The sequence below is a fragment of the Choristoneura fumiferana genome, chromosome 2 (assembly GCF_025370935.1).
Source record: "Choristoneura fumiferana chromosome 2, NRCan_CFum_1, whole genome shotgun sequence".
In the NCBI taxonomy this organism is placed as follows: Eukaryota; Metazoa; Arthropoda; class Insecta; order Lepidoptera; family Tortricidae; genus Choristoneura; species Choristoneura fumiferana.
The window spans coordinates 9058118-9085678 of NC_133473.1; the positions used below are offsets into that span (position 1 = coordinate 9058118).

The window sequence follows — 27561 nt, forward strand, 5'->3', positions numbered from 1 at the left end:
AAGTAAGCTTAGCAAAGCTTGTGTTATGGGTACTAAGCAACGGATAAATATATAATTATATTGATATAGATACATACTTAAATAAATACATACAAAAGACCCAAGAACAAACATTCGTATTTTTCATACAAATGTCTGCCCCGACACGGGAATCGAACCCGGGACCTCAAGCTTCGTAGTCAGGTTCTCTAACCACTAGGCCATCTGGTCGTAAATAAAAGGGTTAAGCACGTTCTTCTATCGCATAATCAACAACTGAACCAGATACAACTACGTACACGCAAACACTTACCCACACAAACATTAACGAAAGAGATAGGAAAATACGAACTGTAATATCATTTAAGTCCTCATTCAGTCGAACAAATTTTCGACTTAAGCGGTGTCAAAATTAAATAGCGAAAGGAAAACAAAGACGGAAAATTAAAATTTTGATATAACTATGAGTGGAAAGTCACGAGGACATTATAGCAGCCTTTTGGAAATCGTTTTTATGTGTATACCACTTATGAACCAGACCGAGTGCCCAAAGAGGAAGGAGAGCGAGTGCCTAAGGTAAATCTTATGCAGGGACCTAATTTAAGGGGTCAACGGAGTCCACACTCAAGGAGCTCGTGACACACATATCTACCCTTTTTTATATCCATGGTGTTGCTAGCTCTGAGATCTAGCTTCATTGTGACAAGCGTTGCCATAGCTACGGCGTCACAACAAAGGCGCGCCTCGCAATTTAAGTTGCTCGTTATCCAGCTTTTAACATGTTGAGTTCGCGATATTACAGTGCGTCCAGGGTTGGCACTGATGCCAAGCCCCGGACGGCCATGATAGTGGACGATGACGATGAGTTATACGCGGGGTTCAATGAGGTGGCGCCAGCCCTGGATACTCGGGCTTTGAGGGAGGATCAGGCGTTCCAGGAGTCGCTGAAGACGGCTGGTATCGGACGGAAAGTGCCCAGCAGGCTGGGTACAGGGGTAAGTCACTTTTTTATTTATTTAATCCAGTTTGAAAAATGGCTTCGTCATGTTTGTTTCGTGGCCATGAACATGCCACTCAGTCAGTCAATCGCCGCCAACATCGCTAAGTGCGTAGGCAGCAGTAATGTTAAAAATGTTACGATTTTCAGTCATAATTAACAGCACATTCGGGAAAACAAGTTGCCTCAAACAAATAAAAGTACATTTACTATGTGCTCATACAGATGTTCCGCCTGGGCACAGTGAGCGTGCGAGGCGGGTCGCGGGCGGGCACGGCGGCGGCGCGGCCGGTCACGGCGGTGCGCGCCGCCGGCTACACCTCCGCCGCCAGAGACTTGCCCAGCCGCGAGGACCGGAAAGAAGACACGTAAGACGGTCCGATTTATAATCCAAATGTTATCAGCCGCTGGGTATAGAGTCCTGACCAAATAAAACAAATAATTACAACGGGATTAGAATAAAATCGCAAAATTTCAAACGCTTAGACTAGAAACACATGACATGACATTAGCACTAGTGTTTTGTATACAATTATAGTGAAATCGGCAATGTAAATGTTGAGAATTCCCATGGGCAATTCAGTTAAATAACGGATTTTCAATTCAACTGCCGGAACTTAATGGTTTACGCTTGCGAAACCGCGGGTAAATTCTAGTTGAAAATAAATCGTATACCTTTACTTGACCGAATTTCACTTACCATACCAACGCTTGCCATAAAATATATAGAACCGTGCTGTTTTCAGGATTTTTTTAAATGTCATCTTATAGAATGCAGTAGTTTAGTTTAATATGAACTCTGAAGAAAAACTATTTCAGAAATAAATTACTTTATGACAAATGAAAACTATGGAAAACGATACATTATGGCATATGATATTCGGGCAAACGATAGAGAACCGAAAATAAATATCAACGAGTCGAGGAGTAGTCTTATAATCTCTCGCTGTCGAATTCCAGCATCGAAGACAAAGTGAAGCACATGGAGGCGCGCATAATGGCGCTGGTGGAGGAGTCCTGCATGCTGAGCGCCCGGCCCGACCCCGACGACGAAACCGCTGTCAAGGGCGAGTTCGATTTAGGACAGGTGAGATAACAGAAGTGCAAGTTGCGGAAAGCTTCCAAAAAGTTGGAAAAGATCTCGGAAAATTCTAGAAATTTTCACAAGACATATTAGGAAATTGAAATTTAAGAAATGGAAAGTTTAAATCCCCATACAAAATTGTGAGAATCATTAGGAATTTTCCTATATGGAAATTTCCGCAATTTTGGAAAGTTTTCTTTGGCACATCAGTAGGTGAGTTACAGGCGCAGGAATCATGACTCAAGTATTATTATTAACAGGTTCACAGTCCGATGAGGCATATATGGTTTCACTGGTACACCCATGCGGCACGTGTGCCTCGTAGCGATGACGTATCTGAATACGAAACTTTGTGAGCGTTTAATGTCATTATTACTATGGGGGCGCCTGCCTATGCCTCTTCCGGTACATGGTCGTCACACAAACCTTATCCCAAAGATTATCTGTTTTTCGAGCCATGTTACCTGCCCATTGTCACTTCAATTCGCACTAGTTTTTTTTAAAAAGCTTGTTTTTCGCAATGAAAAATTACAAGTTTTAACTCAGATATTGTAATAAAACTCTGTGTAGGCACTTGCGAAGGCGCAAGAAGCGTCCGCTCTCGAACGGCAGCTGATTCGGATGCAGGAGCAAGCCAACCTCGGGGACTCGCACAACCTGGATCTCACCTTTGCTGTAAGTTGATTCATTATATAAACTTCTTTACTGCCCCTATAACAATGTCAAATGATGAACCGAACGTGACTCGATGACATAGTCATCTAAAGATATTCATTATGAAAAATAAAAGTGCACTTGTTTAAAGTATCAAATATTGTCGTAATTTTGATATTTAGGTTGTTATCGGTTTTATTTTAAATCTATTGGAATAAGAACATGCATGAATTATTTTGTGTTTCAGTATGTTTTAAGTTTTAAGGAATAATGAAAGTTTTTTTTTTCATTTCTCATGCTCATAAAGTTCGTGTTTATGCTGGATCTAGGCGACATAGGTAAAATAACTTTTCATGCTCTAGTGCATAAAGTAAATTCTTCGTTTAAGACCACGGCTATTAGGTGTAAACAGCCACAAACAAAGAAGTTTCTACATATTTTTTGAATAATTATAATTTATATTAAACTAAAAATCAATCAAAATAGATCAATAAATCTAAAAAAATATAATTGTAATAGTAATGCGTGTACAATAAAAGGTACATAGTAAGTGAACAATTGTTTCCACTGTTGCTATTTCATTTCCTCGCCAGCGACGTGAACAGCAGAGTGTAAAACTCGAGCATTAAACCTATTTTCCCCTCGACGTGTCTATCCACCCTCGCCGTACCGGCTCGGGTGGCTATTTGAACGTCTCGGGTAAAATGGCTCGTTTTATGCTCTTGTGGTACAATCTACTATTTATTTATTTTATGTTTCACTTGTAAACTGGAATAAATTTTAATTTCATTTATGTTTGAGAGTTGAGACAATCCCGATATGTATATGAAATGAAATGTGAATTGACTTAGGCTTTCGGTTGTTTAAATATAGTCAAATACTGTATTTTATTTTTAACCGACTTCAAAAAAGGAGGAGGTTATCAGTTCAATTGTATTTTTTTTATAAAAGCGACTTGTTCACAGGTGCTTTGCAATTTAGCCGGCCAGTACGCCATGAATGAAATGTACACCGAAGCCTTGAACACTTACCAACTGCTCACACGGAACAAGTTATTTCCTCACGCTAATCGGCTAAAGGTAATAAAAATACCCAGGCTTTAGTACATACAATCTTAACGTATTCAATTAAGACCAATAGAGAGAGAGACGAGCAAGGGAAGCTTTAGTCTCCATGGCGCGGGGCAGTACTTTCGTACCGCTGATAGTTGAGGTAGACTCAAGTCCTAAGAGCTTAAGGCATTAACTTAGACCCGGCGCCAGAGTTCAATACCTACACCTCTTTTTAGGCTAGTTAAGTTACATCTATCAGACCTGTGCGACATAGCAAGACAGGAACAATTCTCCAATTCTACGCTGTGCCGAGCGAGGCTAGCAACACAAAGTAATCTTTACACTCGCAGTTGCTACTTTACGTTTTACCGACGTTAACCTATAGTTTTAGCCAGCCGATAATGTCGTACACAGGAGTTTTATTCGAGTCTGTCTAATTTTTCAGGTCAATATGGGCAACATTTATTTCAAAATGGGTGAACACCCTAAAGCACTAAAATTATACAGGATGGCGTTAGACCAAACTCCGACTGCTGAAAAAGACTTGAGGTGGGTACAGTACACTGTTAAACCAGCATACAAGTCTCACGTCTTTATCATACTATTAGTATTTGACATCTAATCCTACTAATATTATAAATACCAAATTGTGTGAATACGTGCGTAGGTGCGTGCATTTTTTTTTTTACTTCTCCAACGTGACGCTGAAACGTCTGAACGGATTTGGATTAAATTGACGTATGTAAGTAGTTTAATTATTATCACAAACACTTTAACGGCTAACCTACGTATCGGTATTTCACCAGTAGATATTTCTCCTAAATCTTATTTGCCCAAATAACTACGTAGTCAGTCCCAAAGTTCTGTCACAAATGAAAATAATGATAAAAACAAAAGTACCAATCAGTTTTTAATAAATTATATACCAATTTAAAGTACATTTAATAAAAAAATAAATTTAAGTACTTAAAATTATTCAAAATGACTTCCTTTGTTTTTAATACAGGCCCTTAATCGGCGCAGCCAGTCGTCTATCGCAGCACGCACCATTTTCATGTCTATTTCAGCGACTGCTTTTCTTAAAGATGACTTCAGGCTCTCCAAATTTTTATGGGGTTTAGCACAGACCTTCCCTCTAAGACCTGCCAAATTTTAAAGTCCAGAGGATTAAGGTTCGGACTGGAGGAAGGCCAATCTTCGTGTCTTATAAAGTCGATTTTTTGACGGCCAAACCAGGCTTGAGTGGTCTTGGCTTTGTGTGCTGGCGCAGAATCCTGCTGGAACACAAAATTATGACCTGAAAATAGCGTGTTGGGCAGATCTTTGACATGCTTATCCAAAACCGTCTCTTGGTACACTTTCGCACTGATTTTGACCCCTTTTTCGCAAAAATGAACCTCAGTTGGCCCGTAATAAGATCAGAGAATACTCTTCAGAGCTCCTAGCGTACACTCTATCATTATGTTTATTGTACTTCTCTTCAATATCGAAAATCTTTTCGTCTGTAAAGAGGATATCACGGTGTCGATTTTTCGCGTACCGCTTTAACAACTTCCGGGATCTTTTAAACCTTATTGTTTTTAGACGGGCATTAAGTAAGTGCCCACTCTATTTTTTGTATGCTCGCAGACTAAGATCTTCGTTTAAAACCTTTTTGACGGTTTTTCTACTGACACCCATCTGCAAAGCCATCAACTTCTGTTTTCGGACAGGATTTCTTGCTATGCGTGCCTTGATCGCTTTGATCACTGCTGGTGTTTGTACGGAGCGAGGCCGGCCAATTCTTTTCTTGTCCTCAACACTGGAGACTTCATTGTACCTGTCAATCGTACGGTACACAAACCTAAGCGTTATATTTACATTTTTGAGCAACTTGAAAATGGTACTTGGCGAGTGCCCACAGCGGTGCAATGCTAAAACAGCTATTCGGTTTTCTTTCAACGTCCACTCCATCGTGAGAAATTGCAGCGAATGACTGTTTATTGTTTTAAAATAATTGACAAACATTCAAAAATGGAATTCAATCAAATTTTCTTAAAATCATGTTTTAAATTTAAAAATAATGTGCCAGTGACAGAACTTTGGGACCGACTACGTATGTCTGTCTCATAATCAAAGAAATTAGACCTAAAGGGCCCCATATAAGGTACGATCCGTCTGTACGATCGATCTGATGAAAATCGACGAATCGTACCGTGTGTGGGGCCCTTAAAAGGTCACAATGGAGAACGAAATGCAAACCTGTGACACGTGATGACGTGACACTCACGCCACTTTGATGTGATGACTTTGACATGTTTACTTCGCAACGCCATTATATATACTCAGTAATTTATTCCATTTTTTATTGAAAATACTCGCTAAATCCGAATTTTCTACCTACAAGTTGTCGACTCGGAACAAACGTCAACAACTGAAGATAGTTATAGTTGAAGGTAGTTGGTGATAGTTTTGAGTTTTGATAAGATCCATTCAAGTTTTCCGGCAAGACGTTTCGTTTTACACAGTCACATGAGTCACAGTTCTTTGTAATGGATACTTTTTTGGCGTGACGCACGCGATGTGTTGAAGGCGAGCCGTATCTAAGAGCTAGCTAGTATGAAACGGAACGTTTATTAACTACCCAAGATGGCGACTGCGGTTTGTTTGTCAGTGCCATTAGAATTTAACGAAATTCTCCATAATCCGAATTTTGCGGATATATGTTGTCGACTCGGATCGACTAATTTTTTACGCTCTTCAATTTGATGTGCATTTCGTTCGAGTCTACCGTACCCCTGGACGAAATTATTAATATAGATTAGTATTTGACATCTAATCCTACTAATATTATAAATACCAAATTGTGTGAATACGTGTGTAGGTGCGTGCATATTTTTGTTACTCTTCCAACGTGACGCTGAAACGTCTGAACGGATTTGGATTAAATTAGGTATGTAAGTAGTTTAGGTAGACGTCGGGAATAATGCATAACATAGGCTTTATCATTTATATTTTTTATCCTGCTATTTCCACGAGATTTATGTAAAATCCACACGAAATTTAGCGCGAATTTTCGCTATCCCACTAATCCTACTATAATGATATTATAAACGCGAAAGTTTGTATTGATGTATGTTCGTTACTCTTTCACGCAAAAACTATTGAACGGATTTGAATGAAATTTGGCATACAGGTAAATATATACCCTGAATTAACCATATAGGCCACTTTTTATCCCGATATTCCTACAGGATAGGGATAAAATCTAGAAATAACAACCGTTGGGCAGTCATGAAATTTGGTATGTAGGTATCTGGACTTCTGGAATAACACATAGGCTACTTTTTATCCCGATATTCCCACGGGATAGAGATAAAATCTTGAAATTTCGACTGCTGGGCTTAGTCTTCAAATTTTGGACAGTTGTTCTTAACACAATGAAGATCACAATATATATATTTTGGAATTTCCCAGGGGAATTTTGTAAAATCCCGGAATTTCAATCGTAACTACCAGACCGAATAGTTTACGCGTGCGAAGCCGAGGGTAAACTCTAGTACAACATAAATGAAAACCGCAATTAAATTTATCGACTGCTAGATAGTTTACACGAGCGAAGCCGTGCGTCGAGCTCTTCTCTTCTTTTTATAAATCCTCCAACGAATCGACGGTATATTTTTAGACTTTTTCTGCAGAATGAAAGTGATGCACAACATAGGACTGCTGCTGGTACGTATGGGCAAGTTTCGTGACGCTGTCACTAACTTCCAACACATCATGCACGAGCAAGGGGACTTTCAGACAGGTAAGCAACATTATACATAATTTTTCTAAATTAACGTTATGCATTACCTACCTTTCTGTATCCTGCTAGTCAAATTTGACTGTTTTAGTGGTCGAATTGACTTTGGGTTTGGTTAGGGTTTGGTATACAAGTATAGGTTGCGTGACAATGCAAATACAGTCAACAAAATGTACATTGGCAATATAATAAGATAGATTTGCAAAGATTTTTTACATATTTAACCTCACGTCGTAGTACAGAGTACGTACAATACAATACAATAACTCTTTATTGCACACCAATACAGTAAACAGTACAGAAAACACAAGTATATACACAGAGATTTTCTAAGGTAAGCAATAGGCGGCCTTATCGCTTCAGAGCGATCTCTTCCAGGCAACCTTTACAATGGACAGAAATAAGGAATACATTTTAGCAGGTGGTGCAATTTACAGTAGATTAGAGCTGTATCAAGAATACATAAAACTAACACATACAATACACATACACAACAAATCTAAACAGATAGACAGGTAGATAGATACCATAACAACATATAAATAAGCTAAGTACGTAGTAGTTTTCAAGTACGGTCAGCAAACAAAGCTTGTATTTTTTTTACAAAACTTACTTATTTTTCAGGCCTACATTTAGTTCTATGTTCGGTGGCTTTGAATGATGCTGAAGGCGGCAAAGCTGCTTTCCACGCGATGCTGGACGTCGAGCCGCCTACCTACCACCAGGACATTACCGCCGATGATGTAAGTAACTGTAGTTAAGAACATCTATCGATATCGACCGTAACATCTGATTGACCAATGCGGTATTTGACTATTTTGTATGTTTTATAAATTAAAACTACACAATGCCTGTTATCGAATAGAAAAACTATTTTAAAGCTACCTTTACAAATAATAAAGTTATAAAAGTTTGCAATTCAAGATTGGACAGAGAAAGACATACTGGCATGTGACGTTGCACGCCAGTACCGCCATACTTGCTGCATAGAGAAAAGCGTTTGAGAAAGAGACAGGTATATAGATTTTTCAAAAAAACACTATAAATCCAATTATCAACCGATTTAAATTTTCTCTTCGCTAAGCTAAACACTATCTGTATATCTATATTTTCATAATAATATTAAGATATGGCAATTTCAGGAGTTGACAAATACCGTATTCTAGTGTCCTGCTTTACTTGATCTTGGGCTGGCCAACCAGAATGCAGCCATTTCGGCAGTGGTTTTTTTTTTAATAAATAATTATAATGAAAATACCGTAACGCTAAACATACGAGTAATATTTATCTCGACGTTTCTACCACATTACAGTGGCCGTGGGAATCTACTCGTATTAACCAATAAATTGGTGCAGGAGAACGACTCGTATGCGTGCGTGGTACGCGACGTGGTGTTGGCGGATCGGCTGTCGCGCTGGTCGCGGCGCGCCGCCGCCGACGCCGAGCGCTGCCTGGCGCTGGCCGCCGCCGCGCTGGCCACGCCCCCCGCGCGCGACCAAGACGCGGGGTCAGTACGGGTGACACTCTACCGGCCCGGATAATACCGACCCTGTTTTTCGTGTACACGCCCGTAGAAGCTCATGTCAGATAGGCTACTACGAAACTCGCAAATCGAAGTTCGTATCGCACCGTCCCTTTCACTCGTGTATTAAATGACATAAGTGTCAGCGGGACGGCAAAATACGAAGTTCGAGTTTTGCACTTCGTGGTATGGACCATGGGCGTGTACACGAAAAACAGGGTGGGTATTTCCATGTCGGTATTATCTGGGTCGACGAAAAAGAATGTCACCCGTCAGTAGCATAGTGCGCCGGATGGCCCTTAAATCGTGTTTTTAGTATATTACATTATACATTTTTTATGCTATTTGGATTAAGGTAGGAAGGAGTGACAGTTGAGCAGTGGAACAGTTGAGGGCTAAGAACCTGGTCCTTTACTAGGAAGTGCAAAATTGCCGTCCCGGTGAAGCTTATATCATTTAAAACGAGAGAGTGAGGGACGACACGATACGAACTTCGATTTTCGAATTTCTTAGTAGACCCTCTGATACCCCGATGGTACCCTGATACCCTGATGACCCCTGTAAGCGAAATAGAACTACAATCGAGCGGACGGTTAATGCTGTTAGCTGTATAGGTAGGTACAGCAAGTTAGCATAAGATATAACTTTTGTAGCGAGAAAATTCAGTCTGATTCGCGTTAAACCAATCCTTTCACCATATATGTGTGGCAAGGAACAACGTAATTATACCTTCTTTCAAATGACGGCAACTATGGTGTTTACTGATTTTTTAATGTTGTTGTTGTTCGTTATAGATTAGGATTTTCAAAGCACATTTCCTATGATATCCTATGTGATTTGTCACCTATATAGCCCAGTTTACGCCTCCCTAATCCATACTAATATTATAAATGCGAAAGTGTGTTTGTCCGTCTTTCACGCCGTAACGGAGCGACGGATCGACGTTGTTTTTTGCATAGAGATAGTTTATGGGCCCGAAAGTGACATAGGCTACTTTTTATCCCGGAAAAATGCACAGTTCCCGAGGGAACAGCGCGCGATAACCGAATACCACGCGGGCGGAGCCGCGGGCAAAAGCTAGTTTTAATGTAAAGTAATTTCCTACCACGACAATAAAACTGATGATTAGTTAGTTAAGGGTATAAGCGACTCGTCTACACGACTGTAACTAGCATGAATAAATATATTTATTCAGGTAGTTATAACTATACATTACGCATCAACACCAGTACTATGCCCACGTTGAAAACATGCCCTGGCCAGTGGCCACCTCAATATCTTGACACTACTTGACAATAATAATCCCACCACAGATTTATATTACACTAGATAACGCAAACACCTCAATCTGTATGAAAACCAACCGTGTCACTTTTTTATATCTACTGTGACGTCTCAAGAGCGAATTAGCGATGTGAATTCCCCGATGTCCGCGCAAAATCGATTCAAATGCGCCGCCTTTTATGTCGATATTTCTATGGGACCGGAATAATATCACATAATTTCAAACGCTAGGATTAGACACGAAATTCGGCGCAGGTATTTTATATGCAAAGTTAATGAAATCCAAGTACAATTTTTGGGATTCCAATGGGAATTTAGTCAAATCCCGGAATTTCAGTCCAACTGCCGGATGTACCTAATGGTTTATGCATGCGAAGCCGCGGGTAAAGTCTAGCTAGTGCAAAATAAAAGCATAGAAGCTCATGTCAATTTCTATGGGCGTGTACATGAAAAACAGGGTCGGTATTTCCATGTCAGTATTATTCGGCCCGGTAAAGAGGTGTCAAAACGATCGAGTCGAAGACACAAATTCTTTTTTAATGTTTTTTATTTTGGACTATGGAACAACCCGTACCCGACCGGTCTGTTGTAATTTGGCGGTAATGAAAACTCTTCCATTTTTTTTAATTAATTGATGCTACTTAAAAATAGAAAGGTTATTCCTATTGATATAAAGTCTCAGTCAGACTTCCACGAGCGGCAAAATCTTTATTAAGCAACAATACACTGGACCATAACCTTTAAGTTACCTAAGAATAAGCATCAAAATCCTTTAGAATATTTTAATCTAGAAGCTGGGTCATCAAAATATACATTTAAATTGACATAACGATTAATGAGATATCAATTTAATCGGTAGTGAAACCGTGTGGTATGCTTTTTGGTGATAAGTCATAATCGGTTCGCTCGTGAAAAACAATTTGTTATGATCGTGCCACGTTTCGGTTTATCGATTAGGCTGTTGCTGTGACCGATTTAACTGTTTTACCTACTGTGTAATGATTAAGGCATTCAATTATCTATATTTTTTTCTGGATCAAACTTATGTCAATCGTCTTTGCGTTGTTTAATTGAGTACATATTCCAAATAGTTCTAAACTTAAAGTTACTTCTGTTTAAAATAAGTTAGAAAAGCAAAAATAGCAAAATATTAATATTTCCGTACTTTTTGCTAAGAGATGTTTTACCTGATTGGTTACGTATTATTAGGACAACGTGGTACTGATGTCATTAACGAACTCTAAAGGTTATTCGTATTATCTAGTTGCCTAGCTTATTTCAATGATAATTAACTTGTAACAAATTATTTTCGAAAGCATTAAATATAAAAAAATGTATCAGTCGTTTGACAACAGCAGACAGTTGGAACTTGTTTATTGCCGTTACGACAGCAAATAATGAAAACGAAATAAAATTAAAACCGGCCAAGAGCGCATCGGACACGCCTGAAATAGGGTTCCGTAGCCATTACGAAAAAAATTCGTATTTTGTACAAAATATTTCAAGTTTACGTATATTTTATACCTTAGGCTCTTTGATAATACCTGCATGAATATAAATAATTTGGCGCTGTGATTGACAGTGGTATGTCGTGGTGTATGGAAGCATTGCGCGGCAAGGGCGACGCCCGGCTAAAGCTCGTTAATAATGTCGCAACATTGTCCGTCTGTCTCATTGTCCGTCATGTATCTCAAGAACCGTAATAAACAGACAGCAAAACTCCACACTGCGCACATTACACTTAGAAAAAGGTTTCCGCTAGTACAGTTAGCAGCAGAAGCAGATGAGCGGCAACGGTCTTCAAAATGATCTACACAACATCTCTACTGCCAAATTAATGTAATAACAGTATGTTCAAATTATTTTGACTACACCATCGTCATCCACGTGCGGCGTCTGCAAGCCCATGTAGCGCCCGTGTGAAGTTATTAGCACGCCACCCTAGGCACCAGGGTAGCCAACACTACCGCTGCTTACCCTCAATGTACGCTGTAGCCTGTATGAACATAAAATGTGGCCCTCAAATCTATGTAGTAACAGGTGATTTTGTATGTTAGAGAAGCCCACATTTTTTTCCGCTGAGTATAATTAGTGTCTGTGATTGCCAGGGGTATGTCGTGGTGCGTGGAGGCGCTGCGCGGGTACTCGGGCGGCGCGGCGGGCGCGCGGCTGGAGCTGGGCGGCGCGCTGGCCGCCTTGCGGGCGCAGCCGCGCGCGCCGCTCGCCGCCGGACAGAAGGCGCTGCAGCGACTCAAAGTAACTACAGCAGGGTTACTAATTTTGTATGTTCGAGAGGGCCACATTTTTTTCCGCTGATTATAATTAGTTCTGTGATTACCAGTGGTATGTCGTGGTGCGTGGAGGCGCTGCGCGGGTACTCGGGCGGCGCGGCACGCGGCTGGAGCTGGGCGGCGCGCTGGCCGCCTTGCGGGCGCAGCCGCGCGCGCCGCTCGCCGCCGGACAGAAGGCGCTGCAGCGACTCAAAGTAAATACAGCAGCTACTGCGAAATTCTAAAATCGAAGTTCGTATCGTACATTCCCGTCGACGCTTATTATTACCTTTTGCCCGCGGCTTGGGAACTGCGTGCATTTTTCCGGGATAAAAAGTAGTCTATGTCACTCTCGGGTCCATAAACTATCTCTGCCAAATCCGTCGCTCCGTTTCGACGTGAAAGAGGGGCAAATATACGAACACACACTTTCACATTTTTAATATTAGTATGGATACGAGTGAGAGGGACGATACGATACGAACTTCGATTATTCATCAGTTATAGATTATCAGAAAATAATAGACACATCGCTGCTTTAGTTGAATAGTGTCACAACTCAAAAAAAAATATTTTTTCAGAAGAGGCATAAAAAACACGTTAGAAGTGTATCTTTGTACGGCTACCCTGAAAAAAATTTTTTTTTTTACTAAAGCAACGACATTTTTTCTTTTGTCAATCAAACAAGATGACAAAGTGGTGAGATGAGTGATCGTTTGTAATCTGTTGCAAATTAATAGAAATATTTTAATACACTTCAAAATCAAAAACAGAAAAAAAACATGTTCGGGAAATATGCTTTCGTATGTGTCCAGCTGTCTGTTATCTACAAATCGCATTTCTCAACCGAATTAAAGAAAGAAAAGAAATTAAATTCGGGTTTTGTTCCGCGTACCTTGATTTTAGAGTAGCTCGATATTTCGGCACAGTTGCATGCGCCATGATCACGAGTAGTCTCGTGGAACAAAACCCGAATTTAATTCATAAAATTAGCAATGACCGCGATAGTCTAAAATATTGTATTAAACAGAAACGTATAGTTTTTCAGCTATTTCGAAAACTCGCGAGGTATACAGCTCACAGAACCACTACTGATACTAGTCAGTAGTGGTTCTGTAAAACTCATTCTTAAACTTTTTAGTGTGGGGACATGAAATGACGACCACAATGCGTTTTCTGATAATTATTCCTTTGGTAATTGAAAAATCAAATTAAAATTGTTTTTATTTTAAACTTATGTCTATTTAACATCAGTGATTGGTACTTTCTAGTAGGTATCCAAACCTGTGACAGGAAGCCCCGTTTCCTTTAGTATGCATTAAGTATAGTTCTTAATTTAACTTTGAAGGCGGTGGCTCGGGCGCACCCCAACGACCGCGTTCTCCGGGCGGAGGCAAACGCTGACGCTGCGTTCGTGGCCTATGCGGTAAGTTTACAATTTAATAATCTTGATAAAACTCACTCTTCTCAAACATGCTCGGAAATGTATGCGTTAATGTCACGAAATGGAGACATGAAGTTTCTCATTTATGGCTCCCTACCACCTCCCTACATAAATTCTTGGCCTAGGCCATGAAGTATGTATGAAAATACATTATTGTCCGCTGCTCTAACTTTTTAAATTTTGCTTACTAACATTAAACTGACAAAGGAAAAATTACGAACAGCCAACCACCACTACTCTGTAAGCATTTGCGATACTGCGATGCGATGGGTAAAATGGCTCTTTTTATGCTCTTGTTGTACAATCTACTATTAATTTTTATATTGTAAAGCATTTCTGGATAGACGTGATTTTTTCAATGACATGTTACGCGTACCTTTACCTGAAAATATTATATGTTTGTGAAAACGCAGACGTTTTGAGAATTGTACATTTTAGGAAAACAGACATTTCAGGCCTGAGCCGAATGAATGAATTGAATGAGTAAATGTCAAAATCCCGCTGTCATTACATGGCATGTTCTTGTGTACGTGACCTCAACTTTGGTGGCACTACGTATAGGTGCACAAGTGTACATACACACGCCTCAAACCCTCACTCCATTCCAGCTAGGTAACTTCGGCGAGGCCCGCGCGCTGAGCGAGTCGGCGTCCCGCGACGACCCGTACTCGTGCGCGGCGCGCGTGACGCTCGCGTTGGCGGGAGTCGCGGCCGCGGGCGCGGGCGCGGACAAGGACGACGACGCGTGGCGGGAGGCCGCGCGGCAGCTCGCCGCCGCCAGCCATCTCGACCCCGCCGATCTCATCGCGATGCACGACTTGGGTATGTTTATCAGCATCATATCTACTTCCGATGCGGATCCAGTGCGGATTGGGAACATAGAGAAATAAAAAATATTCATTATGGTCACGGAATGGTCTCAAATCAGCATAATGCCTCCCTTACTACCGACGACTTGTTTAAATTTTATATGATGTGCTTTCGAGGAAAATCCATTGTGGACGACTAGAAAAGGAGGACGCAGACAGCGGCGGACTCTTACCGGCTAAAAAACCCGGCTGCACGTTCCCAACTCTCTGTAGCTTACTACGGGGAGAATAAGGTTGGAGGGGTTTCTTATCTACCCATAGAGTCTTGCTTCAGCCATTTGTTGGAAAGCCTGGAGAGAAGCATGCATTCTCCCGTTAGGCTCTGTGGCGCTTTTGTCAGTCTCTTTTTGTTGATCCTCTTTGGTTTCTTCCTTAACCGACCCATTATGCGGGATTTACACTCGCCTTGTGCCTCACCTTGCGCCTCGTCTCGTATCTCGGCCTGCGGCTCTCGTGATCGATGGTAAATGAGCTTCCTGTTTACACTCTTGTGGCGAGTTCAGTTGTATTTGAGCTTAAAACTTGCGCGGCGCAACTTTTAATCTAGAATGAAGCGAGAACGCGAATGTAAACACCAAGCTCGCGTTGGTTGCGAGGTACTTTGACTCGTGCCGAAAAACCGCACCGGACGCGAGCGCTACGAGAGGCGAGGCGAAGCGCGCGCATTTGGTCACACTCTCACCTCGTACCTCGCCTCGCGACTCGTACGCGAGTGTAAATGCGGCATCCGGACACAAGCACTGCGAGGGGCGAGGCGAGGCGCGCGCGTCTGGTCACACTCTCACCTCGTACCTCGCCTCGCGACTCGTACGCGAGTGTAAATGCGGCATCCGGACGCGAGCGCTGCGAGGGGCGAGGCGAGGCGCGCGCGTCTGGTCACACTCTCACTTCGCCTCGCGACTCGTACGTGAGTGTAAATGCGGCATTAGATATATCTAATACGTAGTGGGTTTAGCGCTGGCGATGGAGCGCAGTGCTAGCGGCGAGGGCGCAGAGGCGCGCTGGCTGCGGCTGCGCAGCGCGGGCGGCGCGGGCGGCACGCTGCGCGCGCTGTGCGCCGCCGGGCTCGCGCGCCGCGCCCGCGCCGCGCCGCACGCCGCCGCCGCCGCCGCCGCCGCGCCCGACCACTGGTACAGTGCCCTACACAAAATGCCCTTATAAACTTAACGCTTGGAAGAGCTATGCTCGCATATTAAGCTCATATCATTCTGTTCTGATTAAGACAGTTTTTTTGCCAATTTTTGCATTTTATTCCTTCATTTAGTACAGTAATATATTTTATATCTAAAACTTAACCTATTTGTGAAAGCTAGTTAAATAATTAAATTGAAACATTGCTAACAATTCTGAAAGGAGGCCTGTGCCCAGCAGTAGGACGTATATAGGCTGAGATGATGATGATAATTGCAAAAAATAACTAAACTACACCTAAAGTAACCTAAAATACCACCTCCCGCCTGTATCGTGTCCGGTTCAAAAGTCCCCTTTATACTCGCTGCATTGCCTCTGTATCGCAATAGATACCTGTTGAGCCAGCCACGACCCAAACCGGACACCGGAAATACAAGTAGCCTACTGATTTGCTGCCTTTACCATATTTTGACCGCGCCGAAATATGTCAACTCCGAAATGAGTGAACTCGCTCATTCGGAATGATGACAGAAAAGTAGTGTCGGCAGTTACCGTAAGACAGACAGAGATGGCTCTACTTTCTCAATACCGCGCCGTAGTTACTACACTTTTAGCTGCTATGCTGCTAAGGCATTTCTAACCTTGTAAATGTTTGATTGAGACCGTATGGGTTACCTGCAGGTACAACTCAGTCGCGAGCTGGGATGCGGGCGCCACGTGTGCGCTGGCGCAGTGGTACAGCGAGATCGGGGACACGCAGACTGCCAAGCATCACTATCAGGACGTGCGTATAACATTAATTTGGCATCTTAAGGCACTGAAGCATTTCCACCAGAGATGTGCGATGCGAATGTGTTTTGCGAGGAAATGTGTTTTTCATAAACCAACAGCTCTAGTGGAAACAGCTGAGCTGAACGAGGATAGGTAGATGAATCGTTTTTATTGGTTCAAGAAAAACACATTCCTCTGGTGGAAACGCAGACTTACAGTTGCCAAACTTCCTAAAAGAGTATAATTTCAAAAGGGAACCATGTATTAACACCTAAAACAATATGTGTGTGAACCATGTATGAATACCATAAAAAATGTACAGTCACCAGCAGAAGTAGATAGTAGTAGAGCTTAGTTGAATAAGAAAGTTGGCCCCAGTAAGTCTGTGCTCTGTTTTTCAGTTTGTATTTTCGATATGGATTTTATGGGATGACCGTAAAAGTAAGAAAATTTGGAGTTGAAATAAAAAATACAAAAAGACTCCAAAAACCAATCTTAAAAAGACTAGCATAAATTTTCTTTTGTGGATTAATTTGTTCTAAGTAAGATTTTTCCCGTTTGCAGGTAGAAGCGGTTTGGCCAGGCGAGATATCTGCGCTGGAGTGGCTCGCAGCCGAAGCTCGCGCGAGCGAACCAGAGACGGCTCTGCAGTACTACCGCCGCGCGGCGCGACTGCAGCCTAACAATGTAAGGATGCCGAGTCGTGACCTTATATATATGACTATATAGCTTATGCCCGCGACTTCGTCTGCGCGGACCTAGGTTATCGCATGGTGGCGCCCTCTACCGGAATAAAAAGTATCCTATGTTGATCCTTGGGGCTCAGGCTCTCTATACCAAATTTCATCAAAATCGGTTCAGCGGTTTCGACGTGAAAGCGTAACAGGCAGACAGACAGAGTTACTTTCGCATTTATAATATTATATATAGTAGGGATTGAACTCGCTGCTGCCCGCGACTCTGTCCGTGTGCAAATCGTCTATCGCTATCCCGCGAGAACTGTGCAATTTACCGGTGTAAAACTATCCTATATCCTATGACTCAAACTATCTGTATAGGTACCAAATTTCATCTAAATCGGTTCGGCGGTTTAGACGTGAAAAGGTAACAAGCTGACAAACAGACTTACAAACTTACACATTTATAATATTAGTGGGATATTATGGAAGTATCTAACTCTTTATCTTCTATATAAATATATTATATATTATCTTTATCTATATAAATAAAAATGAATCGTAAAATGTGTTGCTAAGCGCAAAACTCGGGAACGACTGGTTCGATTTCGCTAATTCTTTTATTGTTGTGTTCGTTACTGCCAGGAGAAGGTTTTTATGGAAGAAAATACAGAAAAATACAACGGGAGCGAAGCCGCGGAGAACAGCTAGTTGTGCATAAAACACGTAAAAACAACAGATAACAGTGAGAAACAGATTGTACAAGGATGAATCTGCCAAATTTAATGCTATATATCTTTTTCGTTTATTTAAATTAGCAGAATTTGTGATTATTGAAACAGATACGATTAGAATGCAGTACTTTTCTTAGTTTCCGCATTCGAGGGGTTAAGGCGTTAATGTAAAGGTAAAAACATTCAGTTGTGGTAATATAAAATATTGTGTGTAGCCGCAATGGGGCCTACTGATGGGCGGCTGCCTACGCGCCAGCGGCCGCTACCAAGAAGCGCTGGCTCTCTTCAAGAAGATGAACGCTCGCTTCCCGGACAACGTGCAGTGTGAGTGGCATAGTGATACACAACTTGATAATAAGTATGACGAATGTAATATCGTCGGTGATACCGCAATAAACTAGCATTTTCCATAAGGTATAATTTTAACTGTCAGAACAGTACTAAGTTAGTACTGTTATGGAAAATGCTAGTTATGCGGTATTGCCGTGTCACCGACGATATGACTGGAAATACGACACATTAAGGGGCTGTTTCACCATCCATTGATTAGTGTTAACTGGCGATTAGGTGTGGTGCCGTCTCTACTTGTTTTGTTCGAATAGACGGAGACGGCATCACATTTAACCGTCGGTTAACGCTAATCAATGGATGGTGAAACAGCTCCTTATAGTAGGGGAGCCCAAGAGGGGATTTCGGGATTTACTAAAGCGCGACAGATTAATATACAGGAGGATACCTTGTACCCGGTTAAGTCCTTCCACCAACTATGAGCCCCATATACATGGCCGCCCGTCAAGGATAAAGGATCAGATTGGTAAAAAAAAATTCATCATCTGAAATTCCCGAGCGCGTCAGATTAAGGTAGGATGAGTTAGTTACATACTAAAACGTGTGTATTCTACTAATCTGACAATTTGAGAGTGACGTAAAGAAGGGGTTGGGCTAGAAAGTTGTAAAAAAAAACGTCATCTCGACATTCTCGAGCGTGGTTAATTTTTTTTTATTTTGAAGGGAATAATTCAAGAATTACGAAAAATATATAATCTGACGGTTTCCACAAGCCGAAAAAACAAACATTCATCGATAAAGTTATTGCGTGCAGCTACGTGATGCTATATTCCCCTCTCCGCGTTTCTATCCTCTCTCACTCTTTCTCTATCTATTACTCTCTCACTCCGTCCCCACTCTGGTTTCTGTTGCCATGACGCCATCACAGCCGATCACACAGACTCGTTCGTGGCATGATATTGTTTACAACGTATTTCCAACGTTTTTGCTTATTTGGTGATTTTAATATAAGTTATGAGAATAAAAGATTATAAATATTTACTATGAGTAATAATAATATAAAGTGTGTATTTTGTGGTGAAACTACTTTGCAAAAGACAATTAAATTTACATTAGAAACATTACAAAAATTTACAAATGAGATGATGATTCTACCGATGACGATGATAATTGAGAAAAAATACTCAAAAAAAAATAATTTGTTATAACTATTTTCTTATAAATACAGTATTCTACTTAAAAAAACATACATTTTTTTATTTGCATGCTATTTCCTGAGCTTTTCAATAAATTAAGTTCAATGATTTAAAAAAATAAGATTTTTTTTTTTAATTGTCAGATTAGGTGAATCCCTCCAGATAATCGTCAGATTATGAGACAGCACGTCTAGGGCATGAAGATGAACCATATATATCTTAATCTGACGCGCTTGAGGATTTCAAAATGGCGAATTTTTTATGCACATTCTAATAATGGCTACGAATTTGCGTCACATCCAAATCGTCAGATTATTATATAAGAGCCTTTTTTTAGGATATCTTAACATCCCCTTAGAAAATCTGACGCGCTCGATTAAATTTTTTTTAAATTCATTTTCAACCCTTACGTACGACCACCCCCATCATGGAAACAATCAGATTAACATACGTACATTTTTTAAAATACGTAGGACATGGATGATATCAATATCTGACGCGCTCGAGTATGTCCATGCAACAGTTTTTTTTTACATTTTTGAAAATCTATAACAATTCCCCCCACCGATGAAAAGGTATATATTATATGTCATTTTTTTCTTCTTATGATCTAAGCTTCGCAACCCATTAGGTCTCTATGACGCTCGAGTAAATCCCGATTTAGCATCGTGGGCTCCCCTACTATTAGTCAACTAAACTGGCTAAAGTTAAACTGGGAAATTAAAAAAAAAAGTGTTTATTTAGCAAAGGACACTTGTTACAGTTCATGCGATTTATCTATCAGACTCCAAACTAGGCTGAGCCTGTATCTTGGTAGCCTGCGAGTGTGTTTAACAAAATTAGCTACAGTGTGACAGAAATCATTGTTACAAACTAAATGGGTACCAAAAACAACGAATTTGCGATTGCAGTTTGCGATTTGATTAATTAATCTGGAACATTTAGTGTGTCACATCATGGTACAGTTTTTTTAATTTTCTTATTTACTCTTCAAAAGTAGCCTTACGTAAAATTCATTTATTTACGTTACAAGTTCTTCTTTAGGTCACCGACGGATTGATAGTGCCACGAGAGTTAAAGTGAATGATTACACACACAGCTACAAAAAGAACTGATTGCACAAAAGGAGAATGAATGCACTGAATGAGTAAATGAAAAAAAAACGAAATGTTGTAGCTGTGTGTCATTCACTTTAACTCAACTTCTAGAACTTCTCTGTGTAGGTACCTACTAAATTTCTACTCAAGCAAATTTACTGTGACAGACAGACATACGAGTGATCCTATAAGCGTTCAATTTTTTCATCATTCACGGAACCCTTAAAACAGAAAAGTATAATATCGAAAATACAAACTGAGACATGGATGCACAGAAAAACCAGAAAAAGAGACCAGCGCTGGCGCAAAAATTCGTGTCTAGATTCCTATCCAGCGGTGGTGTAGGGGTTATAGCACGCAGCACGGATTGCTGCGGACCTGGGTTCGATTCTCAGCGTTGGTCTCTTTTTCTGGTTTTTCTGTGCATCCATGTCTCAGTTTGTATTTTCGATATGGTTTCACGGGATACACGTAAAAGTAACAAATTTGGAGTTGAAATAAAAAAGACTCCAAAAAATCAATCATAATTATAAGTAAAGTAGTCAATTGTGTAATTTTGTTGAATTTAGGTCTGAAACTAATTGTGAAGCTCTGCGGCGATCAAGGCCTGTCTGAGACCAGCCAGTGGACGCGCGAGCTGCAACGAGCGCAGGCCAGAGTCAAGCAAAACGAGCGAGGTTTATTTATTTACTTTTTTATTATGAGTCATCTGGTGCGAGGTGATCACCACCGCCCAAGAGTACCTACCTACCAACAACTCATGGAGAGTCATTGGTCATTGAGGTACCGTTACGAGAAGTAAAACGCTAGAAAACTTACACAATAAATTGACATACTGATGTTCTAATAGGAACTAAAATTTGAATCACATCATTTTGAAAATTGAAACATTTGAATAAAAAGCACAACAGATTTTATATTTAACTGATTTATAGGTCTGCTACAAAATAACGAGTTGCTTTCGATGTTGAATTGACAAGGTATAGTCTACCAAGAAATTGGTTGCCACCCTAAGGTTAGCGCTTAAAACGTCAAAACCTATTTTCAATAACAATCAGCCATATTGTTTTATTTTCTGATGTAGAAGCTGTCATTAAACATAAAGCATTTTCTTGGTCTATCGACCAGGCCCCGCAAAAAATGAATGATGGAAAATAAGAATAAGGTAGTAATATAAGAAGGAAAGTATTTCGGACAATCGAGAAGCGTATACAGGGTACTAGGTCATTGGTGGATAATCCGTGAACTGCAAATAGAAGGCACTTAGGACGTTCTAAAAAACTGAATTTAAGATTGGTAAAAGTGTGGCCGTCCCACTGCAGGGCGCCGGCCTCTTCTAAGAAAGAGAGGGCTTGGACCGTAGTTCCCACGCGGGCCAGGGGCGTATTTGCCCTAAACCCACGGGGACCATGGTCCGAGGCGGCGGGCTGCGAGGGGCGACGAAAACACCTATTACTTACAGGTTTTTTTCTATTAAATACTTTATCGTCACTTAATGGGGCGGCAAAGTTAACCGGTCCTCCAGGGTGACAAATCTTTGAATATGGCTCTACGCGGGCCCAATGCGGATTCAATTGATGTACTCAACTTTACCAACATCATTGAATTTCTTCGCTGATGTGTGCAGATTTCCTCAAGATATATTCCGTCACTGTAAACCTCGTTGTAAATTTCAATTGTAGGTACATAATTAGACGACTTCAAACTCAAGGCATATAGTAAACAAATGTAATTGCAGCCTCCGTGCCCTCCGCTGGCAGCGGATCGTCCGGCACGAGCCAGTCTCCTATAGATCAACTACGAGGTAAGGAATAAAAATTAAGAATTCAACCACAAAAAACCTTAGGTTTATTTAAGGAGTCAATTAATTATAAGTTTGAAGACCGGATAGCCCAGTGGTGAGTGAACCTGACTACGAAGCTTGAGGTCCTGGGTTCGATCCCCGGTCGGGCAGATTTCTATGAAAAATACGAATGTTTGTTCTCGAGTGTTGGGCATTTATTAAGTATATATTTAAGTATGTATCTATCTATATAAGGCTTTTTTTCTATTCTAATCCGTTTCCGTTACCTATAAAACGGTATGTGCCTAAGCCTACGTACGTCGGTGAGTACTTATAGGTATTACCATTACAATATGCAACAATTACTCCATATGCAATTTCCTCTGCTCGATGCATATTAAAATGAATTTGCGTCACTAAAGATAAACGAACGACGGCTATTTACTGTAGCTGGTTTGAATGCGTGAAATGTATTAAAAACATGTAAAATATGAATTTGTACAACGTTAAGCAAGTCATCTGAGTACATGTTGACGCATTATTTGTTCATAAAGGGGCCTGACTTTGTTTATAAAGGTGGGGCACTCTTATTATTGTTTTTCTTTTATTTGTGATATAATCAACGTGATGTTATTAATCATATTTTAATATTATCAGAATCAGCAAGATAACCGTAGCTGAATCACGCTAGGGACTCATCGGTTCGTTGTTAATTCGTTGGCATTGGCAGATGGAATTTTCCAGAGACAAAATAAAAACAAATTTAAGGATGGATTTTGGTGCTATTTTTTATTTCAGTTCAATAACAATAGAGCTTCACTTGAAGGTTTATTGTTAAAAAAAAGTTCCATAGATACCTACTTGTGGTTGCGGTAGTTATTCGCGGAAAAACTTTATTTCGCGTGAAAATCATAGTTAATCGGTTAGGACATGAGGCAATAGGCTTAGCTGCATGGCTTTCTTCAGCATAGGTCTATAAACGGTTCCACGTCCAGGGCCCAATTGCATAATAAAGTACAAGCAAATAGTACTAGTGAATTTCCATATAAAAATCGCTAATACTATTTACTTGTACTTTGTTATGCAGTTGGGCCCAGCTCGTACGTTTTCATTTCATCTAAGTATGTGCAGTGCAAACCAATTGATCTATCAATTTTCAAAACTAAGCCAAAGACTTAAATATGTTGCTATGGACTTCCAAATATCTGATTTCAACAGCACTTTAATTTTTATTATCAAAACATCTAAATCGGGGGTCGGTAACCTGCGGCCCGCAACTATAAAAAAATATATTTTACAATTGTAATTTTTTTTTAATATAAGTATTTTTACTAATAATATAATAAAGTGGTTAACTTCTTATATTTGTGAGTTTGTATGTATGTGTGACCCGATTCAAAATCAAACTTTCACTAATAGAAAGCTATGCTACTACAGATTAATATAGGCTACCTACTTTTTTCCCGGGAACGTGCAAAATTACCACTGAACGCAGCAGCACGCTAGCTTTAACTGAAGAAATAAGTAATTCCTTTTATAATCCTAAAATTACTTCGACTTTCTCTAGTCTAAAGCAATAAATGTCTATTTGATGCCATTATGAAAATCACCAGAAAGGTAGTGATTAATCTGCTATTACCAAGATGTAAAAAAGAACCAGGTCTATTGTGTTTCGCCAATCCATCAGTCGTTCCCTCATGACCGAGGATCGTGGTCATCAACGGGCGGTCTACATTTGGATAGGATTATTTATTGGGTTTCGCCAATAAGCGACCCAAAGGTTGCCGACACCTGATTAATAGATCCGTAAGCTTATCTAATTCGCCGGCAGGGGGCGGCCGGGCGGACAGCGCGGGCGCGCCGGCCACGCCCGCGCCCGCCTCGCGCGCGGGCGACGCGCGGCGCAGCGCCCTCTCGCGGGGGCACACGTGAGTACACTGCGTTTGATATTTGGATAAGGTTAGGTACTAATATTATAAATGCGAAAGTTTGTGAGTATGTGTGTGTGTGAGTGCGCGCGCGCGCGCGTGTGTGTGTGTGTGTGTTTGTTACTCCTTCACGCTAAAACGGCTGGACGGATTTGTATTAAATTAGGTGTGTATATATCTGGATGTCTGAATGTCTGGAATAACATAGGCTACTTTTATCCCGATATTCCCACGGGATAGGGATAAAATCTTGAAACATCAACCACTGGTTTAGTCATGAAATTTTGTACAGTTGTTTAAGTACAATGTGAATACCCCTGCAACACCACTGGACAACCAATCTTAATTTGATTGCTTAATAGCGACATATCTTGTCTGGGTGAGCGGTTAGTTCAGAAGGAGTGTTGATGTTTCTCGATGAGGGCTAAAAACTTAGATGTCGATAGTGTCGCTTGCTTAAGTGAGTAAGAAAAAAAAGCAGGCTGAAATGTGTGGTCCATGGGAGAAATTTGTGTCTAAACTCCTTTCCAGTGGTAGTGTAGAGGTATGGCACGCAGCACGGAATGCTAAGGACCTGGGTTTGATTCCTAGCGCTGGTCTCTTTTTCTGGGTTTTTTTCGGTGTATCCATGTTTCAGTTTGTATTTTCGTTGTATTTCACGGGATGACCGTAAAAGTAATAAATTTTGAGTTGAAATAAAAAATACAATAATACGCCTAAAACCAATCTTAAAAACGGAACCCTTATAGTTTCGCCACGTCTGTCTGTCTGTCTGTCCGTCCGCGGCTTGGCTCCGAGACTATCAATGCTAGAAAACTGTAATTATGCACGGGTATATGTAGCAACTAGGCAGACAAAATGATAGGAAAAAAATTGTTTTTTTTTGTAGGGTACCTCCCATAGAGGGGGTGATTTTTTTTCTCGGCTAATCTTATAGTGTAAGGTACCGTTGGATATGCCTTTTAAAATCATAGGGAGGTTGCCGAAACGATTTTTCGATTCAGTGATCTGTTTGCAAAATATTCACCCTCTAAAATCTACAGTTGGGTGGAAAAATTTGAAAAAATTCAGGATGCTCGTATATAAAATGTATAAAGAAAACCATAACGGCTAAGATTGCTTTAGAATTATTAGTAGTTTAAGAGTAAATAGCAGCCTAAGGTATAAAATATACCTAGGTACCTAAACTTGGAAGATTCCTTACACAATACGAAATCCTTAGAGAAAATTTAAAATTGATTTTTTCGTAATGGCTACGTAACCCTATCTTGGGCGTGTCCGACACGATTTTGGCCGGTTTTTGAATTAGTTACCTATTGAAAACCTACAGTAGAGGCAATAACTACAACGCGTAATTTGGCCATGGGTGGGCATGTTCACAACTATCCCTTTCTTTTTTTTTAAATTTTGGAAGAAATATTGTTTTTCATACTCAGAATCAAAAGCACAATCGATTCCGATGGATTAAACAAATGCCCCAATCAAAAATGACAGTTTTTTCCATACACTCGGTATGGGCGTCACAAAACTGAGTCATAAAATTTGTATGAAAAACTAAATACATTTTGAAAGAAAAGGTACACTTAAAGGTAACCAATATAACTAACCGTGTGCAAGTGCGCACTAAGTTTGTGGGTGTGGTTATCTGATCTGAAACACGGCCGAATCAGCATTATGAAAACGAATTCGCCGTTACGATATCCAAACCTTGACGATTTTTAACGTTATCGCTATAAAGGTCACGTCTTAATGCGCCTATTTAATATTCATGGAAAGCGATAAGACGCAATAGAACAATCGGGTTGCAGCGGATTTTGACGTCAGCTGCAACAATACCGTGTATGTGGATATGGGGGGCTAGTATGAAATCCGAAAATCGAAGTTCGTATCGTACCGTCCCTGTCACCCTCGTATTAAATAATATTAGCGTCAGTGGGACGGCAAGATACGAAGTTCAAATTTTGCATTTCTCAGTATTGAACTCGTTAATTAATAAAACATTTCACCTTCATGCATATACTTATGTCCCCGTACGCTAAATGCGCAATAAGAACACGCAATTGAATCGACCAGCCGGATGCTTTTACGCTACAATGTAACCCGTGCCTGTTGAACATTAAAAACTGTAGGCAACTGTCACCGGCGCCGTGACGTCACGTGACCGTCTCGAGTATTGAACTCGTTAATTAATAAAACATTTCACCTTCATGCATATACTTATGTCCCCGTACGCTAAATGCGCAATAAGAACACGCAATTGAATCGACCAGCCGGATGCTTTTACGCTACAATGTACCTTGACTTTTGTGAATTAAACCTTAAAAACTGTAGGTAAGAACTGTTATAGTTAAATCTGAAAAAATATACCTGGTTGAGTTTCTTGCCGGAAGACGAGGGTCGATTTTTTTTTGACATTCATAAGTGCCTGTTATAGCCTAAATTGAATAAAGATATTTTGACCAAAGCCAGTACAATACAAGATGTATTCAAATTCATCCAGAATAATTCAGGTTACTGGGGTATTTTGACTGAACGCCCCTGTAAAATTTATCGAAATTTTTGACTGTCAAAATGTAGTCACGCCTTTGATACGCTTTGAATATTGAACAATATATGGAAACATTTCCTGACCACCATTAAAAAGTCCCGAAAAACATTTACAGTGGTGTTCATTCAAACGAACCCCTGCTGAAAATATTAAACAAACGCAACTCTTTCACATTCACACATTTAATAATTACTTACTAAAATTTCAGTATCAACTTTACTGTGAAATTTTTGTTTACAGGTATTCAGGAGATTCTATACCCCAAGAAATGCAGTCACTGAGCCGAAACGTACACCGTTCTGAAGCTAAGAAGAAAAACATTGAGCAATTCGATGATGACTTGCCTCTCCCACCAGAATAGCTGTTTTAAGACAGACGTTAATATTGTATTGCGTGTGTTTACTAATCAGTACATTTTTCACTTTATCGTTGCTTTGTTTTCTTTGCAAAGCGGAAGTTAATCACATCA

General features: G+C 40.4%; 1 protein-coding gene across 1 annotated transcript; it reads left to right on the forward strand.

Moving 5' to 3' along the window:
* Nucleotides 1-715: 715 nt before the first annotated feature.
* nompB (intraflagellar transport protein 88-like protein nompB) lies at nucleotides 716-27518 on the forward strand. The gene is made up of 20 exons (XM_074107589.1): nucleotides 716-974; nucleotides 1202-1344; nucleotides 1937-2063; nucleotides 2631-2735; nucleotides 3680-3793; nucleotides 4212-4315; nucleotides 7444-7553; nucleotides 8175-8293; nucleotides 8906-9057; nucleotides 12465-12612; nucleotides 13975-14052; nucleotides 14679-14892; nucleotides 15895-16069; nucleotides 16752-16854; nucleotides 17406-17528; nucleotides 18468-18576; nucleotides 21403-21510; nucleotides 22572-22637; nucleotides 24448-24544; nucleotides 27333-27518. The coding sequence occupies exons 1-20, from the start codon at nucleotides 759-761 to the stop codon at nucleotides 27451-27453; spliced, it is 2532 nt and encodes an 843-aa protein (XP_073963690.1). The 5' UTR covers nucleotides 716-758; the 3' UTR covers nucleotides 27454-27518.
* The last annotated feature ends 43 nt before the right edge of the window (nucleotides 27519-27561 follow it).

Bases quoted from the DNA above. Each gene is read 5' to 3' on its own strand.
- nompB (XM_074107589.1), top strand. From the start codon at position 759: ATGTTGAGTTCGCGATATTACAGTGCGTCCAGGGTTGGCACTGATGCC. The intron at 7,554-8,174 runs GTAAGCAACATT...CTTATTTTTCAG, and splicing joins GCAAGGGGACTTTCAGACAG to GCCTACATTTAGTTCTATGT. The intron at 14,053-14,678 runs GTAAGTTTACAA...ACTCCATTCCAG, and splicing joins CTGCGTTCGTGGCCTATGCG to CTAGGTAACTTCGGCGAGGC.